The following is a 22,398-nucleotide window of genomic DNA, read 5'->3' as shown; positions in this document are numbered from 1 at the left end:
TTTGTGATGGAGTTTTGCTCTTGTCATCCAGGCTGGCTGCAATGGCGCCATTTCGGCTCACTGCAACCTCTGCCTCCTGGGTTCAAGCAATTCTCCCGCCTCAGCCCCCTGAGTAGCTGGGATTACAAGCGTATGCCACCACACCCGGGTAATTTTTGTATTTTTAGTAAAGACGGGGTTTCACCATGTTGGCCAGGCTGGTCTCGAACTCCTGACCTCAGGTGATCCACCTGCCTCAGCCTCCCAGAGTGCTGGGATTACAGGCGTGAGCCACTGTGCCTGGCCCCACTTAGCCTTTCTATGATTTTGTATCCTCATCTGTAAAATGGATGTGGTGAGAATCAAATATAATGCTTTTGCAGCCTCTGGCACAGTCCTTGACAAAGCCTGCAACATACTATTAGTTACTATCACTAGTTGGGTTTAAGGAATTTTCTCATGTAATCTTCACAATAATCCTATGAGGTAGGATTATTATTAGTCTCATATTGCAGATGGGGAAACCAAGACCTAAAGAGAATTGCTTACCCAAATCAATAGCTAATTAGTAGACAGCAAAACCAACTAGAACCCAGATGCCCTGACTGTCAGACCAGGCAGGCAAAGATCAGAATTAGTGAGTAGGGCAGGCAGCAGTGGAAATGTCTATCTGTGGAGTCCAGATAGTAATGCAGCCACAAAGCCAGAGTTCTGGTAGCTGCAGAGGCATTTCCAATTTTAAACTCCGGTCAGTCTGGAGCTCAGTCAGAACAAACCTTGTTTCATCTTTGATTTAAGGAGCTGAGAAAAATAAGCTCTGGAAAGAGAAGAGGGGACCCTGTGTTCCACCATCATCTGAGTTATTTATTCACTAGGCTAATTGCTTCACTTCTCTGGGCCTCAGTTTCCCCAGCTGTATATGAAAGGTTGAACTAGATTAATACTTCTCAAACTTGAATGAGGCTCTGAGTCACCTGATGATCTTGTTCGAATGTAGATTCTGATTCTCAGTAGGTCTGGGACAGAGCCTGAGATTGTGAATGTCTGACAAGCTCCCAGGCCATGCCAGTCTGCAGAGCTAAGGATCACTCTCTGAGGAGCAAGGAACTAGATCAGCTCGAAGGACATTTCTGGTCATGATAATGCCTGTGAGAGCGATACAACCAAAGACTGAGAAGTAGAGCAAAAACAAATTCTGCCCCAGGTGTCCCACAGTATTTGGGGGCCCAGTGTGAGGGCCAGGCTATTTCCCGTGAACCACAGATCCATTTAAAAAGGAGCTTGATGGGCACAACTCAGTCAGGCATTCAGCTGCAGAGCCAGCTCCCTGGACTCTTCTTCCCAGCCCATCTCCCACCCTCACCTGCACTTCCCCTCCTGAAATGGAAGAGACAAAATTTTCTAAGCCACTTCCCTAGCCTACCAGGGCTGGGGAGGGAGAAGCTTGTTCCTAATCAAGACAAAGGACAAGGCTTAAGAGACACTTGAGAATCTTTTTCTGTCCTTCCTTTCTCTCATTCATTCATTATTACATGATTCAACTATTTACTGAGTACTCTCTGTGTGCCTGGTATTCTCCTAGGGGCCGAGGTTACAGCAGAGAAAATAAGACAGATGTGGTCTCTGACCTCATGTTGCTTACATTCTAATTGGGAGGAAAATGGGGCAGGTTATACATAAATAGGCAGATTTTAAAAATGAATGAGATCATCTAAAATCACAAAAAGCAATAAAAGAATAATGAAACAAAGTGGTGGGGTGGGGGGCTTCCTCTGTCTATTGTCCTCAGGACAAAGTCCAAGGCTGGAAAAGCTCATCTCCACCTGCCCTTGTTTGCTTCTCCAGTCTTATCTCCTGTCACTTTTTACCTTGAACTTTCCATTTCAGCCACACAGGACATGGAGTATCAAGGCTGAAAGAGGCCAACCAGCCTTTGATGCAGTGGTTCTTTCAGCCCCAATCACTCTTTCTCTTTGTCCCTACCTCCTCCTCTTTTTCCCTCTTTCTCACCCAACTAACCCCTCCTGCTCTTTCCCAGCTTACTCGCCACTCCCACTGGAAGCTGGCCCTGCTGCCACTGATCTGGGCTAGGAATCCCTCTGTGCCACCTTCCCCTATGACAGCATCCATCACCTGTGAAGTCATGTTAGTTGGCTGTGTTTCCCCCACCAGACTGTAAGCTCCTCAAGGGCAGGAGTCCTGTCTTATTCATTCTGAATCCTGAATCCTCAGCAGTTGCTGCAATGCATAGCACAGAGTAGGTGCTTAAGGAATACCTGTTGAATTAACTGACACTAAGTTTAGTACATTTAAGAGCTCAGTAATGGGCTGGGTGTGGTGGCTCATGCTTGTAATCACAGCACTTTGGGAGGCCAAGGCAGGCAGATCACCTGAGGTCAGGAGTTCAAGACCAGCCTGGCTAACATGGTGAAACCCTGTCTCTATTAAAAATACAAAAAATTAGCTTGGTGTAGTGGCAGGTACCTGTAATCCCAGCTACTCGGGAGGCTGAGGCAGGAGGATCGCTTAAACCCAGGAAGCGGAGGTTGCAGTGAGCTGAGATAGCACCACTGCACATCAGCCTGGGCTACAAGAGCAAAACTCCATCTCAAAAAAAAAAAAAAAAGCTCAGTAATATAAGACAAAGGCATCTACAAGACATGACTTTGGAGACAAAGAATAAATTGATAAATTGGAAGGAAAAGAATATAACAATTCCTCAGTCCTTTCTGGAGTCCAATTCTAGTGACTTTCAGCTCTACACTGTATCGGGCCTCCTACAAGGCTTAGCAGGCAGACTGGGCAGAAATTATTGACCCCCATTCAACAGCTGGGGAAGGTCATGCCTCAGAGAGGTGAACCTACTTCAGCTGAAGTTACCCAGCCAGGTGGTGGCAAAGCATGTCTGAAGAAAGTTAGGGACCAGAGACATCAGATCCAACCCCTCCCTCTTATAGGGGATGGGGTGGGGGTGGTCACCTGCAGACTCTGAACTAAGTGCTGTAGCTCATTTCAAACCCAGAATAACCATTTGAGGTAAATAGTAGCCATAGCCCCAAAAAAAGTAGACACATGATTTGCCCATCGTCCACCTTCCCCCTCTAGCCCAATTGCTCCTGGGCAGACTGCAGAGTACCACCCCATTCGTCCTCAAGGACTCCCCGCCTGGGGGCAACTCATGAGAAACTCTCCACCCATAGATTGACTGGGACAGACAAAATCCTAGACTTCTAATTTCCTTATTTCACAGCTGGGGGCAATCCAAAGCTTAGACAGAAGGAACTAGTCTATGGCACACACTGAGATAGGGTCAGAACTCCAGAGTCAGAACTTTCTGAAGTAAGTCTCACAAGGGCCCTTGACATGAACCTTCTGAGTTGGGAAAGGGCTAAGAATGATGTGGACATGACCTAACCATTTGTTAGCTGTAGTCAGGCTGGGCGAAGAGAGGCAGCTCCTCTGGTAGTTTACTCTAGAACTCATTAGTTCCCTCTACTCCTCAATGGTTTGTGCATTGGTAGGTAGCCCACAGGAAGTAGGATGTGGGTCGCTTACTACTTAGTGACTGTTTAAGAAGATTGTTATTGCTACTATAGCAGTATAGTCTCCCAGCTGAACAATAACCTGGAAAGTATGGAGAATGGCCAGGCGCGGTGGCTCATGCCTGTAATCCCAGCACTTTGAGAGGCCGAGGTGGGTGAATCACAAAGTCAGGAGTTCGAGACCAGCCTGGCCAACATGGTGAAACCCCATCTCTACTAAAAATACAAAAAAATTAGCTGGGCATGGTGGGGGGCATCTATTATCCCAGCTACTCAAAGGGCTGAGGCAGGAGAATTGCTTGAACCTGGGAGGCACAGGTTGCAGTGAGCTGAGATCACGCCATTGCACTCCAGCCTGGGAGACAGTGTGAGACTCCACTGCCAAAAAAAAAAAAAAGTATGGAGAGTAGGTGGAGTAGGGCTAGCAGAAATCAATCTGTTATTTACATGCCACCCAGTTTACAGAATTGTATTATAGCAGCCCAAACGGATTAGGACAACTCCATCTCAGGTAAGCCCAACAAACCTAGTATTTGCCAGGCCAGGTCCTGTTGAGGCCTCATTGGGAAATCTGTAGCAAATTGTTGGCAGTACAGGCCCGAGACTGTGATCCTTAGAAAGACCATTACGCTTGGCCTGTAGTCAGCACTTGGGAACTTCTATTTCAGAAAGATTTCCACCATTCCCCAAACTAATAAGAGTAGCTCATTATGCCTAAACTGTACAAACAATGCAGTTTCTGTTGACTGCCTACGTTTCTTCTGGGAGTTTGAAATTCTGGTATGTGCTTAGCCAAAGATGCCTATGTGACCAGCCCCTCATAAAAACCCTGGCGTTGAGTCTCCAGTGAACTGCCTTGGTAAACAACATTTTACACATGCTGTTACAGTTCACTGACAAAGGAATTAAGCACATCCTGTGTGCTTAATTCAGCTGGGGGATGATTCTTGGAATCTTGTGGCTATTTTCCTCCAGACTTTGTCCCATGCACCTTTTCCCTTTGCTGATTTTGTAACCTTGTGCTATAATAAATCATAGTGTCAGTATAATTATATGCTGAGTTCTGTGAGTCCTCCTAGCAAATCACTGAACCTAGAGGTGATCTGGGGACCCCTAACAGGAGATAAGCCTAGATTTCACAGAGTCAATCATTATCCTACGCCAATCCCTTAAGAGTATACAGCTTAAGCCAGTGCTACCCAACAGAGATATAATGTGAGTCACATGTAATTTTAAATTTTCTGGTGGCTATATTTTCAAAAGCAAAAATAAACAGGCAAAAATAATTGTAAGCATATGTTTTCTTTAACCCAATGCATTATTATTTTTTATTTTTATTTTTGAGACAGAGTCTCACTCTTTCACCCAGGCTGGAGTACAGTGGTACAATCACCACTCACTGCAACCTCAATTTCTTGGGCTCCAGTGATTCGCTAATTTTTTAAATTTTTGTAGCGATGTGGTCTCACTATGTTGCCCAGGCTGGTTTCAAACCCCTGGGCTCAAGGCATCCTCTCACTTCGGCCTCCCAAAGCGTTGGGATTATAGGCATGAGCCACTGTGCTCAGCTAATCCATTATATTAAATATGTATTTAAAATATTTCCATATGTAATTTTATTAAAATTGAGGTATTTTATATTCTTTTATCAAACTAAGTCTTCAGAGAACACTGTGTGTTTTATACTCACAGCACAGATCAGTTTGTACTAGCCCCGCTCCCAGCACACAGTAGCCACACACCCTTACAGCCTGCCTGCTATATTGACTCAGAGGTTCATGGCAAGGGCTCTGGAGACAGTATATGCGGAGACTAAAGACACTCTGTCTGGGATGCCGACTCAACCATGTTGATTTCTGATTAACTCCAGTTCCAGGAAAGCCTCTAAGATTGTCAGTTTATCTACTGTTCCTTGTGTAAGAGCATGTCCTTATCAAAAATATTTCCCTTAGGTGAAAACAATCTTAATATTGTCACACCTTGGTTGGCCTGCACATCCCTTCAATGGGGAGATCACCCCTTCCCTATGCTATATAAGCCCTGGGCTGGGAAGGGATAAATAGCTCGGGGATCCACTATCTCACTTCACAGCCACCTAAGACTTCTGTGGCTTCTGTTTGTAAGTCCCTAATAAATGTTTCTTTCTGAGGAACTGAGTATGTCAGCTTCTTTCTTCAGCTTCTCAGCCTCCTCTGACTTTGGCGGGGGTCAGGGGTAGGGTAGGTTTACAGAGACCTGCTCACAGCAGAATAGTATGTGTGGGTCAGAAGCCTGGTTCTGTGACTTACCAACTGCATAACCCTAAGCAAAGTTGCTTAATCTCTCTATGTATTAGTTTCCTCATTTGCAAAATGGGGATAATAATGTTGGCTACCTCATGAGGTTGCAGAGATTAATTAAGGCAGTACCTGGTATGGATAGGATATTGAGTGAATGCTGGCTGCTACTCTCTTTATGCTAAAGCTTGGCCCTTTGAGACCAACTTGTCTAACACCTTGTTCCATAAATGAGAAAACTACAGCCCAGAGTTTGGAAGGCACTAGTTTCACAAGCAAAGACTACAGCCACCCATCTCTCCTCTTGATGAACTCCCTGTCTTCTGGCTGGCCCTGAGATCAAATTTGCTAATTGTTTAGGAAACTGGCAGCTCCAGGGCCCCTGCTCAGTTTTGCAATTTCTTCTTGACTGCAAAACAAGGGCTACTGTTGGAAGTTGGCACTGAATTGACGCAGGCTGGGCCTCACTTCTGCTTCCACCTAGGTTCATCAGTTAGAGTGGCTGATCCCATCTTTGAGTCCAGAACCTGAAGTGTTTACTAAGCAATAATAAGGCTGGCTTTCATTGTTTTAACTTTTTATAATCCTTTAAGTTTATTAACTTGTGTTCTATCTTCCTCGAAGACACAGTGCATCAGCACTTTTTGTAAAACCTCCTTTTAAGTCATCTTCAGTCTCTGTTTACCTACCAAGTAGGTAAATAGTGAGCTCCCTGTAGAGGTCTCTAACAAATAGGATGAAGAGGTTCCGAGTGCTCACTTGTTTGGGATGTGGAAGACGCGTTCTCAGAATGGAAGCAAAACTAGCTTATGATTCTTCTACAGCTTCTCTTTCTATCCCTCCCTTCCCATTTTGCCCAATGCAAATCATCTACTCTCCTCTGACAAGCCTATCAGCATAATCCACACGTCTTGACTCTTCCTAGAAGATGAAATCAGACCAGTCTTGCGGGCTCTACATGGTTAGAACTTGCTGACTTGAAGCTCTCCTTATTCTGTATGCCAAATATTGTTTTATTTGACATTAATTTATTTGATAGATATGTATCAAGCAACTACTATGTATTAGGCTCTGTGCTGGTGCTGGTGCCTTTTTGGATCTTATAATTTAGTGCAGAAAACAGGCAAACAAAAATGATGATAAAGTACAACAAAGGGTTGATGTAGAAAGTGTCACATACTCTAGGAACTATAGGAAGACAAGGGGACCACCACGAAACTCCTTTCTTAAGATGTAACATTAGTGGAGACATGAAAAATGAGTAGGATAGAACCAGTTGGAGGGAGATAACAGCAGAGATGAAACTCGGAAGTGAGGGAGAATGGCAGACTGTAAGAACTGAAAAATGTCCAGTATAGCGGAGGCAGAGAGAATATGGAGAGTGTGGCAAAAGATGAAGAAGCAGATGGATTTTGAGGGTACTGTCTGAAGTGCTAAGGAATTTAGACTTTAACCTGAGGGCAGTTGGAAGCAGCCTGATGGAGAACGATGTATTTCAAAACATAGGGTCCTTGAGAACAAGTCAACCAAATGTATTTAAAAGGCTGCTGATGAAAATATTGGGAAGTATTGTTTTCATTCTCATTGTTTTCATTGTCATGCTCTTTGTGCCAATCGTTAGACCTCCTTTAAAAGCTGACTGCAGCATAAAGGCCCTTCTTAATGCCAGGGCAGGCTCTCCCACCCTCCCCACCCCACTGTCCATGTCATCAGTTTTGTACTTCTGTTTTGTATGGTTCAGGCTATCCTTATATCCTTAGGAATGAAAAGCCACAGACACCACCACTGAGAGACAGTCAAAGATCCTTGATAAATAGGTGGACAACTGAGATCAGAGAAGGAAAGTAACTTTATTACTGTCTGTAGCAATCCAGGGGTAGCATCTCAGGTATCTGACTCCTTCTTGTCTCCCCCAAAGAGACCACCGGGATTAAGGTGAGACAAGTGAGACACAGAAGGTGCAAAATATAGAGAGATGCCTGCTGCCAGGTGCCAGCCTGCGCTTGTGTGACCCTAGGTACCTTCCCGTCCCTTACCCTGCTGGTCTCTGCTGGAAACACCTTTAGGGGCAGGGGCTTTGGCTTCTAGACAACTCTTTAGCATCTCTCATGGTGTTAACATGTTGCTAGGTGCCTATTTTGAGGGTCACTAGATGCCAGCTGATGCTAAGGAACAATGGATTTCTGATAAACTGATGTGTACACAGATGTTTATATTTTTGGGTAAATACAAACCTCAAAAGACAACAGAACAACATGGAGAGGGCCTGAGACTGAGTCTAGAGACCTGGATTCTGATTCCCTCCCTGCCATCAGTTGGTTATGGGAACTTGGGTAAATTGCTCCTCATCTCTAGGATTCAGTGAAATGAGGTGGTTAAATAAAACGTATTGAGCACTTACTGTGTGTCAGCCATTGTTCGTATGCTCCCAGGCTTTAACTCAGCTAAAGACTTCCTGGCCTCTGAGGTTCCTTCCACTTCGACAGGCTGTGGTTCGAGGTGGGAAGACTTCACAGAGAATGCAAAACTTGAGAAACATCTTCCAAATTCCAATGGGGATGTTAATACCTTTAATCATAGTAAAGGTATGGTTTCTCAAGGCATTTCTTGGTCAGAAGAAAGTTCTAGAAGGCACTTAATCCTAGGACTCACACTATCAAGGCTACAGCCAGGCCAACTGCCTCACAATAACCTTTAGAACATATCTGAAGGCAGATTCTCAGCTTCTGCCCCTAGAGATTCTAATGCAATGACTCCAAAGTGGGGTCCAGGAATCTGTATTAAAGCCTTCCCAGTTGACTCTGGTGGTCAGATTTGAGACTGATTCCAAACACATTCCCCATCTGTGGACAGGATCATACCTAAACAGCCCAGCCCTAGAACTGCCTGGCCTGATCATAAGTGTTCCATGGAGATTTTGTTTTTTAATGTAATGAATGATTAAGTCAGCAAATATTTTACATCTGTTGTCTGCTAGGTCCTGTGCCAGGTAGTGATTATGGGCCCTATTCTCAAAGGACTCCTGGTCTCGGTCTGTCACTTACTTTAGAAACAAGTCATCTAGCCAGAGTCAGAAGGGCACTGGAGATCACAAATCGATCCCATCATTACACAGCTGAGGAAACTGAGGCCCAGAAAGGAACTGCCACATGTTAAAGACTACACAGGGAGCAAATTTATTTTCTGCTTCTAAACCAGGTGGTTTAGCCACAGATAGGCCAAGGATACAAACAGACAAGCCTTGCTGGGTTTCCCACTCCGTTTATTACTATTAGACCATTCCCTTTTTCTCCACTCACATTTCTGCGCATTTCCATGATCTTCATAGAATCTAAGCCTAAAAATAAACAGTTTTCCTTGAGTTTTTGGGTCTTCATTTCTGAAGACTCTCATGTCACAGAAAACTTTAATTAAATAAATCTGTTATGCTTTTTTCTTGCTAACCTGTCTTTTGCTACAGGTATGTCAGCTGTGACCCTATATGATGGGGAGGAAAGGCACCCCACCTTCTCTGTCCCTACAGTCCCAGTGCCCTAACCAGAATGGGGTTTTCAAAAATCCCAGGACACCCACTCTTTGTTTCTTAAGTACTAACCCTATATATAGTAAATGTTTTTGGAAGTTTAACTTCAGATCTTGCTGAAATTTTAAACCCTCAATTTCCAGAGGACCATCGCAAGGTGTTTTTAAAGCCTCGATAGGAATAAGGAATGCTTCCCAGAATGCAGACTTCCATCAGTTCTTGGGTGCTATTAGCCCCTTGCCTTCGCTGTAATGGAGACCGCTGTGCCCGCCTCCATTCGCACTTTGGAGCCAAAAGAGGAAGGGACCGCCTCCCACGTCCACAGGGACTTGACTTCCACCTCTCTGCCCAGATTTGCTTATGTCACTGTCCCCCCGGGCCGGGGAAGCGGGAGCTGAGGGCAAATCGCGCCCGCCCCTGAAATCCCAGCCGCCTAGCGATTGGCTGCAAGGGCCCCGGCTTGGCCGCGGATTGGTCACACCCGAGGGCTTGAAAGGTGGCTGCGAGCGCCGGACACCTCAGACGGACGGTGGCCAGGGATCAGGCAGCGACTCAGGCGACCCTGCGTGTGCCCCCAGCCCGCCATGGCCCGGCTGCTGCAGGCGTCCTGCCTGCTCTCCCTGCTCCTGGCCGGCTTCCTCCCGCAGAGCCGGGGACAAGAGAAGTCGAAGGTGAGTGAGCCTCCGGGCCGGGGGCCAGGAGAACAAACCTAGCCCCTCGGTGTCCAGTGCTTAGTGCAATGCACCCCTTTTCCCAGGCTCCCCGCCAGATGGAAGATCCCCAGGTGCGAGGGACCCCCCTGAACCCCTTTTGCCGCTGCGACCCCGCCCCCGACCGTCGTCGTCTCGTAGTTCCATCTGTTGGAGAGCCGAAACCTGGTGCTTCAGGCGGGCAGAATGACTAAGGCAGGAAGGTCTCTTTCCCCGAGCTCGCACTTTCTCCCCACTGCCACCTCGGGGATCGCCTTGCTACATCTATGTCACCTCCGTGCCTGAGCTGCTCCCCTTCAGTAGGACCTGAGAGGGAGGGCGTCACAGAAAAAATGCCTGGCGTCTGGGTGGGCTGTGCAAGTTCCCAGGGAGACAGACAACGAGAAAGGGGAGAGGCAGCTGGGTGAGCCTGATCCTGAAGAACTGCAGTGGGGTGCTCTTCTAGCCCAAGAATGATGCAGGCAGGTAGAAATGGCCACTTGGATTCAGGGCATTGGTAGAAGAGGCAGAGATCAGTGCCAGAAAGAGCTCTGGAGTGACAGTGCAGAACACTCAGGACCCTGAGTCCTTACCTGTTCCTGGATCCCCGTTTCTCCATCTGCAGGCGGGAATTTGGGGGTGGGAGTGCATGGGGCACGATGAAGATGACGGCCTCAGAGGGGATGCTTGGAGAAGCTGAAAAATCCACAAGCTGTTCTCTGCAATTTCCTCCTCTGGGGCAGCCTCACTACCCAGGACCCACTGTCATTAGCCTGAGGAAACCTGGTAGTTGGAGAAAGCTGGGGACTGCTAATTCAGAAGGAGAGGTAGAATTCTCTGGAGCCTCGGTCTATTTCCAGCAGGTGTGTGGCCCATACCTGGAGTGGGGATACTGAGACCAAGAGTGGGATGAGCCAGCATGCTGATCTCCTTGGACAGTGTGTACCAGGGTGGACTCTGTAGACCTCTCCTCTACCCAGGGAGTGGGAGTGGGTGGGGAAGGAGGCAGAAGCCAGGTGTAGGGATAGACTCAAAGAGAGCAATTTCTGTCTCCAACCTCCCAACACGCATAACTCACATTTTTGCAAGCTCTGAGCTTGTGTTTCTAAAATCCTCTGGGCCTTCACTTTAATTAAGATCTTATGAGTCTAGGAGTCCGTTTCCAAAATTCTATCCACTTCTCAGGAAGCCCATTGCAAGCACAGGCTTCCTTCCATGTTACTCACCCCCTTTCTGTCCTTAGCCTAAATCCCATTAATCAGCCTCTCCTTGGAGTCAGTCTAAATGGATGTGAAGCCACTTTGTCCAAGCCCCCTCCTTTTTATCCATCCCTGTCCATAATCCCCAACTCAGAAGGCATTTTCCAGGTCAGGAATGGGGTCGATTTTCAACATTGATGTTGGGGGTGGGCCATAGAGAGGCCAGCACCATGGAGTGAGTCCCCACCTCTCAGACTGGGGAGGGTCAAAGAAGGTACAAATTGGGCCCTGCCTCAAGAAGGCTAGCGGGGAGAACCTGGACTCTATGAATAACTCATCATAGCTGTGTCTTCTCTGCAGAACTCTGGGGAGGGATAAATGGACTCAGAGAGAATAGGATGGGGATGGTCTAGAAAAGTTTTAGGGTGAGGTGTAATCATATCACATAGAACCAGTCAGGACTTGCTGGCTAATGAAAGCCTGGGCATGCCCATCTCTGCTCCCAAGTTCTTAGAGTTGAGATGTCTTAGCTCTGGGTTAGGACCCAACCACTCACCTCACCCCCAGCCCCAGGGTAAAGGGATAGGGTTATGGGGCATGTGGAGAATGGAATGGATGAAAGGGGACTCAGCCCCAGAGAGGTGTTTGCCTCCTACCAATTCAAAGGAAGAGGCTAGGGAACAGATGGGGTCCTCCTCTTCTTGCTGCATCCCCTCCCCAGTCCAGCTTCAGACTGCCCAGCCTCCTTGTCTCTACAAAAGGACTGCAGAAGCCGGAAAGAGTGACAACTGCTGACGTGCGTGGGATCCTAGTAACCGCTGGTTTCTAGGTGACTAAACCTGGCAGAGAGAATCATGGAACCACAGGCTGACAGAGTTAAAGAGCCTTTAAGACAGCCCTGAACCTGACTCCATCTTACAATGGAGGAGCGGGAGCCCCAGGAAAGGGGGTCACATGACATCAGAGACACAGCAAAGCCCAGCACTCAGGTCTCCAGCCTCCCAGACCACTTCTCACAGCATCATATTGATAGGAGTGGTAAGACAGGAGAGGAGAAAGACACAAGACCAGCAGCCCCAGCCAGCCAGAGTCCTGGCTGAGTCCCATCATCCAACTTTTAAGCCACCAGAACCCTCCTCTCTTGCCCAGCTATGGGAGGATTGAGGCACTGTCATGGCCTCTCCCCGTTATCTCCTTCAGCCACTGTTTCAGATGCAGTGCTCTGGGATTCCATGTGCCCAGAGAAGGGAAGAGGACTCATAGAGGACTGAGTTGCAGTGATCAGTGGGGAGCACAGCTGTGGCTTCTCCACTCGTGGGCCACCTTCTGACCCCCACTATCCCTTGACATGGGATTTTGTTCCAAGAGATTCCATGCCTGTTTTGTTCTGCCAATAGATTCTCCCAACCATTCTGGGCAGCAGCGTGCTTATCTCCCTGGACATTATATGCCCAGACAGTGAAAGTGACTTGCTCAGAGCCAGGCAGCCAGCAAAAAACAGAAGCTAATGAAATAGGGTTCTCCTTGCCACACCCCCAGACTGAAACTGTGTCCAGAAGCTGGTCCTTCTGTTTACAAGCTCCCATTATTAGGACAACCTGTCATCTCTTTTTCTTCCATGTCTCGGAGTTCATTTTTGGATCATGGCAGAGTTAAAAAAGTGGACAGGCTATAGAGGTGCCTGGCTTTCTGGCCACTAGACCTTTGTGGCGGTCTAGGGTGTATTTGTTGTGTCCCAGTCTGTCTGCATTTTAAGGTGGAAATGGCGCCAGCTGGAACGAGGAGCTCCAGGAGCAGGAGGAATGTTGATCTTAGGTCTTGGGCCTGCCTCCAGCACCCACCAAAAGTCACAGGGTGTGGAATATTAGACTCATGTAAAGCAGGAAGTTTGCACCAGTGCCAGGAAGAGAGCTTGCAGCTGCCAGGGAATGGCCTGGCGGAGGAAGCGCAGCCTCGCCCGACTCAGCAGGCCTGCTTCATGACAGAGGCAGCTCTTCTGCACACTGTGCAGGGGCCACGCCCTGCCAGCATGGATCACTCCCTTCACCTGGTCAGGCCCAGGTTCCTTGCCTCAACAGCAAGTCCTCCAGAACTGAAGGGAAGAGAGGGAGTGAATTTGCTTCTCTAACTCCAGCCACCTGTCTCTGTCCTCTCCTGGTCTATAATGCTACTTTGCATTCTATTTGTTTATTGTCTGCCCACCTTTCAAAGGATATCAAGGCTACAAAGGACCTTAAAGACAACCTTATACAATGGTTTCAAGGTTTTCCTTTCCCATCACGACCAGCCCACCTGCCAAACTGTGTCAATGATGCAATGACAGACATCCTTTCAAGGGTAGTCTCAGAGTTTTGTTGTCTGTGTCAGGGATGAGGTAGAGGCAGAGTAGGCTCATAAGCCACATCCTACTAGCCAGCAGTGAGCCCAATCCCCCCTCTCCCACTGATCGTGATCCTATCAAGCCATCATGGTTGACCTGGTTGAAGAGCTGGTTCGGTTCAAGGTTCTCATTTTATAAATGAGGAAACTCAGGTCCGAAGAAAAGAAAGGGCCAGTCCAAGACCACACAGGGAGTTAATGGCAGAGGGACGTGGAGCCCAGGTCTCCCAGCCCACAGTCCACTGTACTCTGTCCCTCCTTGCCCTGGAGGCTGACTGTGAGCAGCAGCTGGGGAGGTAGGAAGGCATAAGGGTCATCACCAGCCGGCTCAGACCCGGAACATTAACACCTGCAGGTATTGTTGCTTTTCCCTACCTCGCCACAGCCCTTTCCCCCATGCCTGGCTCTCAGTCCTGCTTCCCTATTTGGTAACAACAGCCTCATCTTTCCTGTCTTCCAGATTGGGAGCCTCTGAATGACCATGTCCATACTGCCTCTTCCTCCTTTCTCTTCAGTTTTTCCTTCACACTGGCCTAGTTCAGGCTCTCATCCTCAATGGCCTGGAGTATTCCAACAGCCACCCAACCAGTCTCCATCAGCCTGTCCAGGAACCCAGCCATCAGCTTTAGGGCAGTCTCCCTGAGAGCCCAGTAAATATTCTGAAGTTGACATGTGATGTGGAAGTAATTAGCAAAATAAGTCATTCTCCAGGGCTCCATAGCACTCACTTATTAAGTGCTTATTAAGCACTTAAGCACTCACGTATTAAGCACTTAATAGTAAGCACCTAATAAGCACTTGTGAAGTGCTTTCAAAATCATTATCTTACACAAGGAATTAGGAGACCTCGGTGCTAGTCCAGTTCCAATTCTCGGTGATGATTTTGAGAAAGTCACTCTCCCTGTTGGGATCTTTCATTCTTTTGAAAATGGAATGTCCAAGTTCCCTTTCAGCTCTAACTGCTCCTTTTATGGCCTTTCTGTGTTCCAGATGGACTGCCATGGTGGCATGAGCGGCACCATTTACGAGTACGGAGCCCTCACCATTGATGGGGAGGAGTACATCCCCTTCAAGCAGTACACTGGCAAATACGTCCTCTTTGTCAACGTGGCCACCTACTGAGGCCTGACGGGCCAGTACATTGGTAAGAGCCCACCCTTCCTCCCTGCTTTATTTGGGGCTGTATGGCATATTTCAATCACAGGATCTTTTCTGGTGCACAGGGGGAAGGGTGATGGCAATCATGAGAGTCCAAGCCCCTTTTCCCAGCTCCACCGTGTTCCGTGGTTTTGTGAAGATGATTATATAAGCCTGAGGTCTGATTGCCTTTGGACATGTTCTAGGAGATTCCCAGTTATCCATCTTCATCTCTGGGCACCTCAACCACCCTAAAGGCAGAGGGATGGAGATTAGGTTTGTGATTAGAGCTCCCTTTGGCTGCAGCATGAGATGATAACTGGAGCTCCATCTTGCTGAGAATGTCTCATTTTCCCTCAGCCCCATCTGCTTTGGTGCTTCTCTTGGCAGCTCTCTGGAAAGCAGGCAAATTGCCTCGAGGCCCCAGAGTGTATGCGTGGTGTAGTGGGATGAAGGGGCAGGCTACACTTCTAATGCCCATTCTAAAATAAACTTCGAAGATGATCTAGTTTAGCCTTCCCCTCTTCTCAATTTACAGATAGGAAACCAAGACTCAGAGTGAAGACACAACTTAAGCAGAGTCACAAAGCTATTAGTGGCAGAATAAGGCATTTGGCCCAGGTTTCATGATCTCCTGATATGCTTACTCCTTTCTCCCTAGCTGGGGTAGAACACAGAGGCTAGGGGAACAGGCAACCAAAGGCAAGTGACAGCACCCAGGGGAAAACGCTTTGGGGCTGAGCAGTCTGCTGGCAGGGGGTCAGGGAGGCAAGGACAATTTGACCCTCCATGCTCTGCCTGGCAATCAGGCGAATTCCCGTTAAGTGGAAGGACGGCGGTCGGGTGGTCCAGTGGTTGTGAGTGCTCTGTCTGGGATGCTTCTCTCTAGCCTTGGAACAGAGCACAGTGCGTTTGGGCAAGAGATGGGCAGGGTGCTGCTGCAAAAGAGACCAGGGGACACTGAGGAAACTGGGGAGCTGGGCCAGGGCCTCATCTATGTTCCTGATTTGCCAAAGATTATGGGAGGGTTGTAACCTCACCCCAAAGAAGGTCTCTGCCTTGTATCCAGGGTTGGATAGTTCTTGCTCCAGGAAACTCAATCCTGAGGGCCCTGAATGAGTGCTCCAACTGGCCCAGGTGGAGGGCCTTGGCAACGGGCAGGTGACTGACAGCTGATTTGAGGAAGGGTATTATTCTTTTCCCCCAAACCTTCAATCCATCCAGATTAGAGTCAAGAGGATAGGACCTGAGTCCCAGCATTGCTGTGAACTCACTGGTGATCTTGGGCAAGTCCCTCCCTTTCTCGGGCCTCGTTAGTTCCAGTGGCACAGCCAGGTGAGCTGGGGGAGTGGAGTGGATGAGACAGGGCTCCTTGCCAGGATACTCCCATGTCTGCTCTTTCTCTTTGGCCCAGAACTGAATGCACTACAGGAAGAGCTTGCACCATTCGGTCTGGTCATTCTCGGCTTTCCCTGCAACCAATTTGGAAAACAGGAACCAGGCGAGAACTCAGAGATCCTTCCCAGCCTCAAGTGAGTGCTCACTCAGCATCCTAAGAAAGTACCTCTCACATGGCCCATGTGTCTTGTATCAACCCCAATTCATGGTGAACATTTATCAGCCACCAAGAACCACTCTCCTCTTCTAGGATCCCCAGTCAAATGAGGGAATGGAAGGGAAGGGACAAAAGAGGGAAAAGGACAGACATGACTAGTTGTGATGTGCATCTGCGGGGAGCACCGAGGTGGGGGGACACTGAAAAGGGACCAGGCTGGAAAGGAAGACCGCGGACTCACATTATGCCTACACCCACTGCACATTCACTGGCTCCTGCTTCCCACTGTGGAATAAATCCAGACCCCCAACACCCCCCTCCCCTGTTCTGTCCCTTCCTCTCATTTCTGAGTCCTGTGCCCACCTCCTCGGAACCCACCTAAGAACATTCCTCAACAGGTATGTCCGACCAGGTGGAGGCTTTGTCCCTAATTTCCAGCTCTTTGAGAAAGGGGATGTGAATGGAGAGAAAGAGCAGAAATTCTACACTTTCCTAAAGGTGAGTGAGCTCCCACCTGTGTTGGCTGGGACTGCAGCCCCTCTTGGCTCCAGTCCACACCGTGAAGGCCCATGCCGCCTCCCCTGCCCCTGGGCTCTTGGGGAGTTTCTTGGTATCTATTGTGGCTCTGCAGACCCTGATTAGGGTCTCATTGGCCCATTTTACAGGAAAGGCCCAGAAGGAGGACCCAGAGTGAACATACTAAGGGTTTCACAATCTTCTAGAGCCACAGCTGGCACTGGCAGTCATTCTTCTAACTCCCAAACTGGAGCTCTTTTCTCAGGGCCAGGCTGTTCTCCCACCCCCCAGCAAGGTCTAGGAAGGAAGAGGGTCAAGTGGCCTCAAGCAAGGTTGACACTCCTCTCATCCCTGCTCTAGAACTCCTGTCCTCCCACCTCGGAGCTCCTGGGTACATCTGACCGCCTCTTTTGGGAACCCATGAAGGTCCACGACATCCGCTGGAACTTTGAGAAGTTCCTGGTGGGGCCAGATGGTATACCTGTCATGCGCTGGCACCACCGGACCACGATCAGCAACGTCAAGATGGACATCCTGTCCTACATGAGGCGGCAGGCAGCCCTGGGGCTCAAGAGGAAGTAACTGAAGGCTGTCTCATCCCGTGTCCACCATGTAGGGGAGGGACTTTGTTCAGGAAGGAATCCGTGTCTCCAACCACACTATCTACCCACCACAGACCCCTTTCCTATCACTCGAGGCCCCAGCCTGGCACAAATGGATGCATACAGTTCTGTGTCTGTACTGCCAGGCATGTGAGTGTGGGTGCATGTGGGTGTTTACACACAGGCCTACAGGTGTGCGTGACTGTGTGTGTGTATGGGTGTACAGCCACATGTCTATGTGTCTTTCTGGGAACGTGTACCATCTGTGTGCCTGCAGCTGTGTAATGCTGGAGAATAACAACCCTTTCTCTCCAGTTCTCCATTCCAATGATAATAGTTCACTTACACCTAAACCCAAAGGAAAAACCAGCTCTAGGTCCAATTGTTCTGCTCTAATGGATACCTCAACCTTAGGGCCAGCATCTCCCACTGCCTCCAAATATTAGTAACTACCACTGACGTCCCCAGAAGTTTCTGGGTCTACTCCACACTGCCCAATCCCCAACTCCTCCTTCCTGAAGGGCTCTCCCAAGGCTACATCCCCAGCCCACAGTTCTCCCTGAGAGAGATCAACCTCCCTGAGATCAGCCAAGACAGATGTGAGAGCAAGGGCCACGTACCCCATGTCAGGGGTGGCATCTTCATGACGGAGGGGCCCAAAGCCCTTGTGGGCGGACCTCCCCTGAGCCTGTCTGAGGGGCCAGCTCTTAGTGCATTCAGGCTAAGGCCCCTGGGCAGGATGCCACCCCTGCTCCTTCAGAGGATGTGCCCTCTCCCCTCACTGGTCCATTGGCATGAGACTCACCCCCCGTCTGCCCAGTAAAAGCCTTTCTGCAGCAGCTGAGCCTACTGTGTGTGGTGCTTCTTCAATGGTGGCTGCCCCCGCCTGGGTGGGGAGTGAGGAGGAGAAGGTGGGGCCGGGTAAAGTGGGGAGGATGAGAAAAGAACACATACAACAACAAAAACTTTTTACAGTGGGTGCAAAGGTAACTGCGGTTTTCGCCATATGGCAAAATCCAAGGCTACCTCCCCACCCCACAATTCTCCGAGATCAGCCAAGGCAGAGTGCAAGGGTCACATAGCCCTGTCAGGGGTGGCATCTTCATGAGGGAGCCCCTCCCCGCTACAAAAAAGGGGCAAAAATCACAATTACTTTTGCAACAGCCTAATAGCTGGGTGCAGTGGCGCACTCCTATAGCCCCAGCTACTTGGGAGGCTGATGTGGGATTTTGAGGCTATAGTGCGCCGTGACTGAGTCTGAATAGCCACTGCACTCCAACCTGGGCAACACAGTGAGACTGTCTCTTAAAAAAAAAAAAAAAGAAATCAGAGAATGCTTTGCTTTGGGTCTCTGCTTTTGGCTCCTACCTTGGCCCACTCTGCTTCTGTCACTCAGCATTGGGAGTTTATAAAACCAGTTCTGATCTACTCTCATTCCCTCCCACAGTTCTTCAAGTCATTTAAGGTTAAGATGAGGTTCTGTTTGACAGATGAGGAAACTGAGGCTCACAGAAGGGCCACGCCTTGCCCTAGGTCTCCTGATGAGTGAGGGGCAGGACTGGAACTTAAACCCAAGTCCCCTGAGTCCTGGCCTAGGCTCCTTCGACTGCCCCTGGCTGCCCTACCCTCAGGGAGGCCCTGATATGTCACCATTACTCTTGAGTAATGGTGACCCTCTCAGGGAAAGGAAGAAAAGGGGAACAGAAGGAGGGATCCAGGAAAGCAGGGGGTTGATAGGGGAACATTAGTGCATAAATGGACATGAGTCAGAATGTTGATCTTCAACTTGGATTTATGTCCATGATTCGTGCAAATAGCTATCCAGGGATGGACAGCCACCCTAATCTGGGCTTCTGGCACCACAGGCCTCCAGCTGCAGGGTCCAGGGTCTGAACCTCAGGGCCTGGCAGCTTCAGGCTGGGGCCCCTCATCAGACCTGGCTGGCATGACCTTCTCCCATCTGCAATGGCTTCAGCAAGGCTACTGTGAGTGGAGGTGGAGAAGGCCCCACATCCATCATTCTCTTCTGTTCCGGAAACAAACCCACACTTCCCACAGCTCCTCACAGAGGGGTAGGGGTGTGCGTGGGGCAGGTCCTGCTAGAGCTTGAAGCAAAAATTAAACACACACACAAACTGGTCATGGCACCAGAGGGCCTGAAACCATTTCCGGGAGATTTTGAAGGAAGGGGATCTTAACTGCACCCCACTCTTAGGATTGCTGCTCCTGGAGGCTTTTGCAACAGATGGCAGGTCAAAGCCGGATGAGACCTCTCTCCACTCAGCAGCAGGGAAGTGAGTTTTTCCCAGTCACTCTCATCAGAGTACACATGAAAGCCTTCGGGGTGGAGCCTCCCCAGTCTTGTAAACAGCTCGGTTCAGGGACTGGTGTCCAAGCTGGCCACCCATCTCAGCCTCTCATCCAGCTGAGGCTCTGGCCACACCGTGCAAGTGGCTTCTAGTTTTTCGGCAATCTGAGGTCAGCTGGCTCTGCAAGACGAAGGTGGAGCCAAATGACACAATCTGGTCTCACTGAGGCCCCTCACGGTCATTTTTTGGAGACTCTAAATAAACAAAAATTTTGAGGACTTCATGATTATCTGGTAGAGTGAGTTTCAAAGTCTCTTATGGAACGCAATACGGGAACAGTAAAAGTAACAGCTAGGGTTACTGGGTGCTACCAAGTGCCAGGGCTAAGTACCTTAGGTACGCTGGTCATGTAATCTTCCCCCAGCCCTATGAAGAAGGCAGGTTATTATCCCATTGTAGAAGAGGGAACTGGGACACTAAGAGGTTTTGAATGACTTGCTCATAGTTCCAGGTCCAGGAAGTAGTGGGGCTAGGATTTGAACCCAATCTGGCTCCAGACCCCGGAAGTGGAGCAGTTCTGGGGAGGGAGCCCCTCCCATTAAACCAACCTCTACCACTCATCAAAGCAGCCTCTAAGGGGCTCCACTGAACTCGTAGGGCTCTTCAGGGAAAAACAGAAAATGACTGAGCAGTCCGATCCTTTCTTCCAAACACCAAATCCTCCAAATCACAACCCCTCCAAGGTATCCACCCCATGGCCTCTACTCACACACCTTCTGCAAAGGGACACTCGCTACCTCCCAGAGCTGGCTCCATTTGTGCACAACTGTGTCCCTTAGAAAGTTCCTCTTCATGCTGCGATGGACTTGACCTCCCTGTCATTCCCACCCACTAGTTACAATTGTGTTCCCAGAAGTCTCACAGGCGAGGCAGTGCCTTGTGCCCCATGAGAGCTCTGCAGGGAGCGATGGCAGTCGCTAAGGTCCCGGTCTTTTGACGAGTGGACACAGCTCCAGGTCCTTCAGCCTTTCATGGTGGACACCATGGTCAGGGGAACTTTTCAAAGAGAAATATGGCCATACCACTCTGCTATAAAAATGTCCAGTGACTACACATTATGCTGAGGATAAGACCCAGGCCTCCCACCATGCTCTGCAGGCCTGCACGGTCAGGGCCTGGCTACATCCCGAACCCTGCATTGCCCCTCTCTTTGCCCACCTTGTTCTTGGCTCCAGCCACACTGGTCTTCCCTCCGATCCTCAAATCGGCTCCCCTACTTCCCCTCCTCCCACCAAGGCCTCTGCATTTGTCATGTTCTCTGCAAAAGCATGACACCCCTACCTCTCCACCTAACTAGTGCCACTCATTCTGAGAGTCTCAACTCAAATGCTGCCGCCTCTGGGAAGCTCTCCTAAGCCCCTAGTCTAGGTTGGCTTCCTCTGCTATCTTCTCCCACAGAAACCTGCTCTTCTTCCTTTAGGGCACTCGAGTGTAGCCTGTCTGTGTGGTGTCTGTTTAGTCATTTCTGCCTCCCTCATTAGACATTATGCTGTATAAGGGCAAGGACCATATCTGCTTCTGTTCTCTTGGCATCCGTAGCACCTAGCACAATGCCTGGCATTTAGATAATGCACTAGAATGAATGGTTTCAGCCCCCCTCCCTCTGTGGCTGCCATCGCTCTCCATTCAACACTGTTTTGGAAAGCTGGGCCTCTCCTCCACCAAGATAAGAAAGTAACAACATCATCCCAAACTTAGGCAATGCTGGCAGATGAGACGTTATCTCCCCCAGGGAGGACCAAGACTCACGACTAGGGGCTCACCTGGTTCTGTAGGCCTGGCTGTGGGAGAGTCCATCATTTGGGAGCTCTGATTTGGATTTCGAACCCCTCCACAAGGTAGACGCCAGGTGTATTCCGGCTGCGACAAAACTGGTGCTTAATAATCAATAACCACACCTGAAAATTACAATAGCACCTACTGTGCCAGGACAATACTAAATCTATATTAGTCAAGTATAAGTGAATCTTTATAACAACCCGGGCTGGCACTCCCATTTCACAGGTAAGGAATCTGAGGCTCAGAGGGGATCACTTGCTGAAGGTCATCCAGCAAGGAGAACGGCTAAGCTTAGATTTGAGTCCAGGTCTTTCTAAATCCAGAGCCAATCTCTTAAGCGCCGTACTATACTCTGGTGTTTAAAGATGTGTACCAAGAATGTTCATATGGGAGAAGCTGAAAAGGAGGCCAGCCAGGGAGGTTTCTGTAATGGTCCAGGGGAGAGCTGGGATGCCTAAGGTGGGGCTGTGGCAGAGGACTGGGGAAAATGGGACAAGCAACAGCAGATCTTTGGAGGAAGAATGATAAGAAGGGAAAAGAGGCCACGCGCAGTGGCTCACGCCTGTAATCCTAGCACTTTGGGAGGCCGAGACAGGTGGATCACCTGAGGTCAGGAGTTCGAGACCAGCCTGGCCAACATGGAGAAGCCCCATCTCTACCAAAAATACAAAAAATTAGCCAGGCGTGGTGGTGCATGCCTGTAATCCCAGCTACTCTGGAGGCTGAGGCAGGAGAATAGCTTGAACCTGGGAGGCAGAGGTTGCAATGAGCTGAGATCACGTCACTGCACTCCAGCATGGGCAAAGAAGAGTGAAACTCCATCTCAAAAAAAAAAAAAAAGAAAAGAAAAGAA

The 22,398-nt window shown here is 49.1% G+C and overlaps 2 protein-coding genes across 11 annotated transcripts in view; one reads left to right on the top strand and one right to left on the bottom strand.

The window, feature by feature from the left end:
• Positions 1-9,662: 9,662 nt before the first annotated feature.
• GPX3 (glutathione peroxidase 3) lies at positions 9,663-18,241 on the top strand. Its single transcript, XM_023227030.3, has 5 exons — positions 9,663-9,991; positions 14,578-14,731; positions 16,139-16,256; positions 16,678-16,777; positions 17,156-18,241. Exons 1-5 carry the CDS (start codon positions 9,905-9,907, stop codon positions 17,375-17,377), a joined length of 681 nt encoding a protein of 226 aa, XP_023082798.1. The 5' UTR covers positions 9,663-9,904; the 3' UTR covers positions 17,378-18,241.
• A 930-nt stretch (positions 18,242-19,171) lies between these two features.
• Positions 19,172-22,398, bottom strand: part of TNIP1 (TNFAIP3 interacting protein 1) — a 57,596-nt gene continuing 54,369 nt past the window's right edge. For 5 of the 10 annotated variants that reach the window (XM_023227021.2, XM_023227020.2, XM_023227019.2 and 2 more), the window contains 2 exons: positions 21,530-21,626; positions 19,176-19,960 (listed from right to left, as the gene is read on the bottom strand). In XM_023227021.2, coding sequence (XP_023082789.1) covers positions 19,926-19,960; positions 21,530-21,626 — 132 coding nt within the window. In that variant the 3' untranslated portion in view covers positions 19,176-19,925. Of the gene's footprint in view, positions 19,961-21,529; positions 21,644-22,398 lie in introns of all 10 variants that reach the window. The other 5 variants (XM_023227028.1, XM_023227027.1, XM_023227024.2 and 2 more) reach the window with 5 other exon arrangements.

The sequence above is a fragment of the Piliocolobus tephrosceles genome, chromosome 4, assembly GCF_002776525.5.
Source record: "Piliocolobus tephrosceles isolate RC106 chromosome 4, ASM277652v3, whole genome shotgun sequence".
Taxonomy (NCBI): domain Eukaryota; kingdom Metazoa; phylum Chordata; class Mammalia; order Primates; family Cercopithecidae; genus Piliocolobus; species Piliocolobus tephrosceles.
Note: the sequence above shows the minus strand (reverse complement) of the source record. Positions and strands in the feature narration are given on the sequence as shown.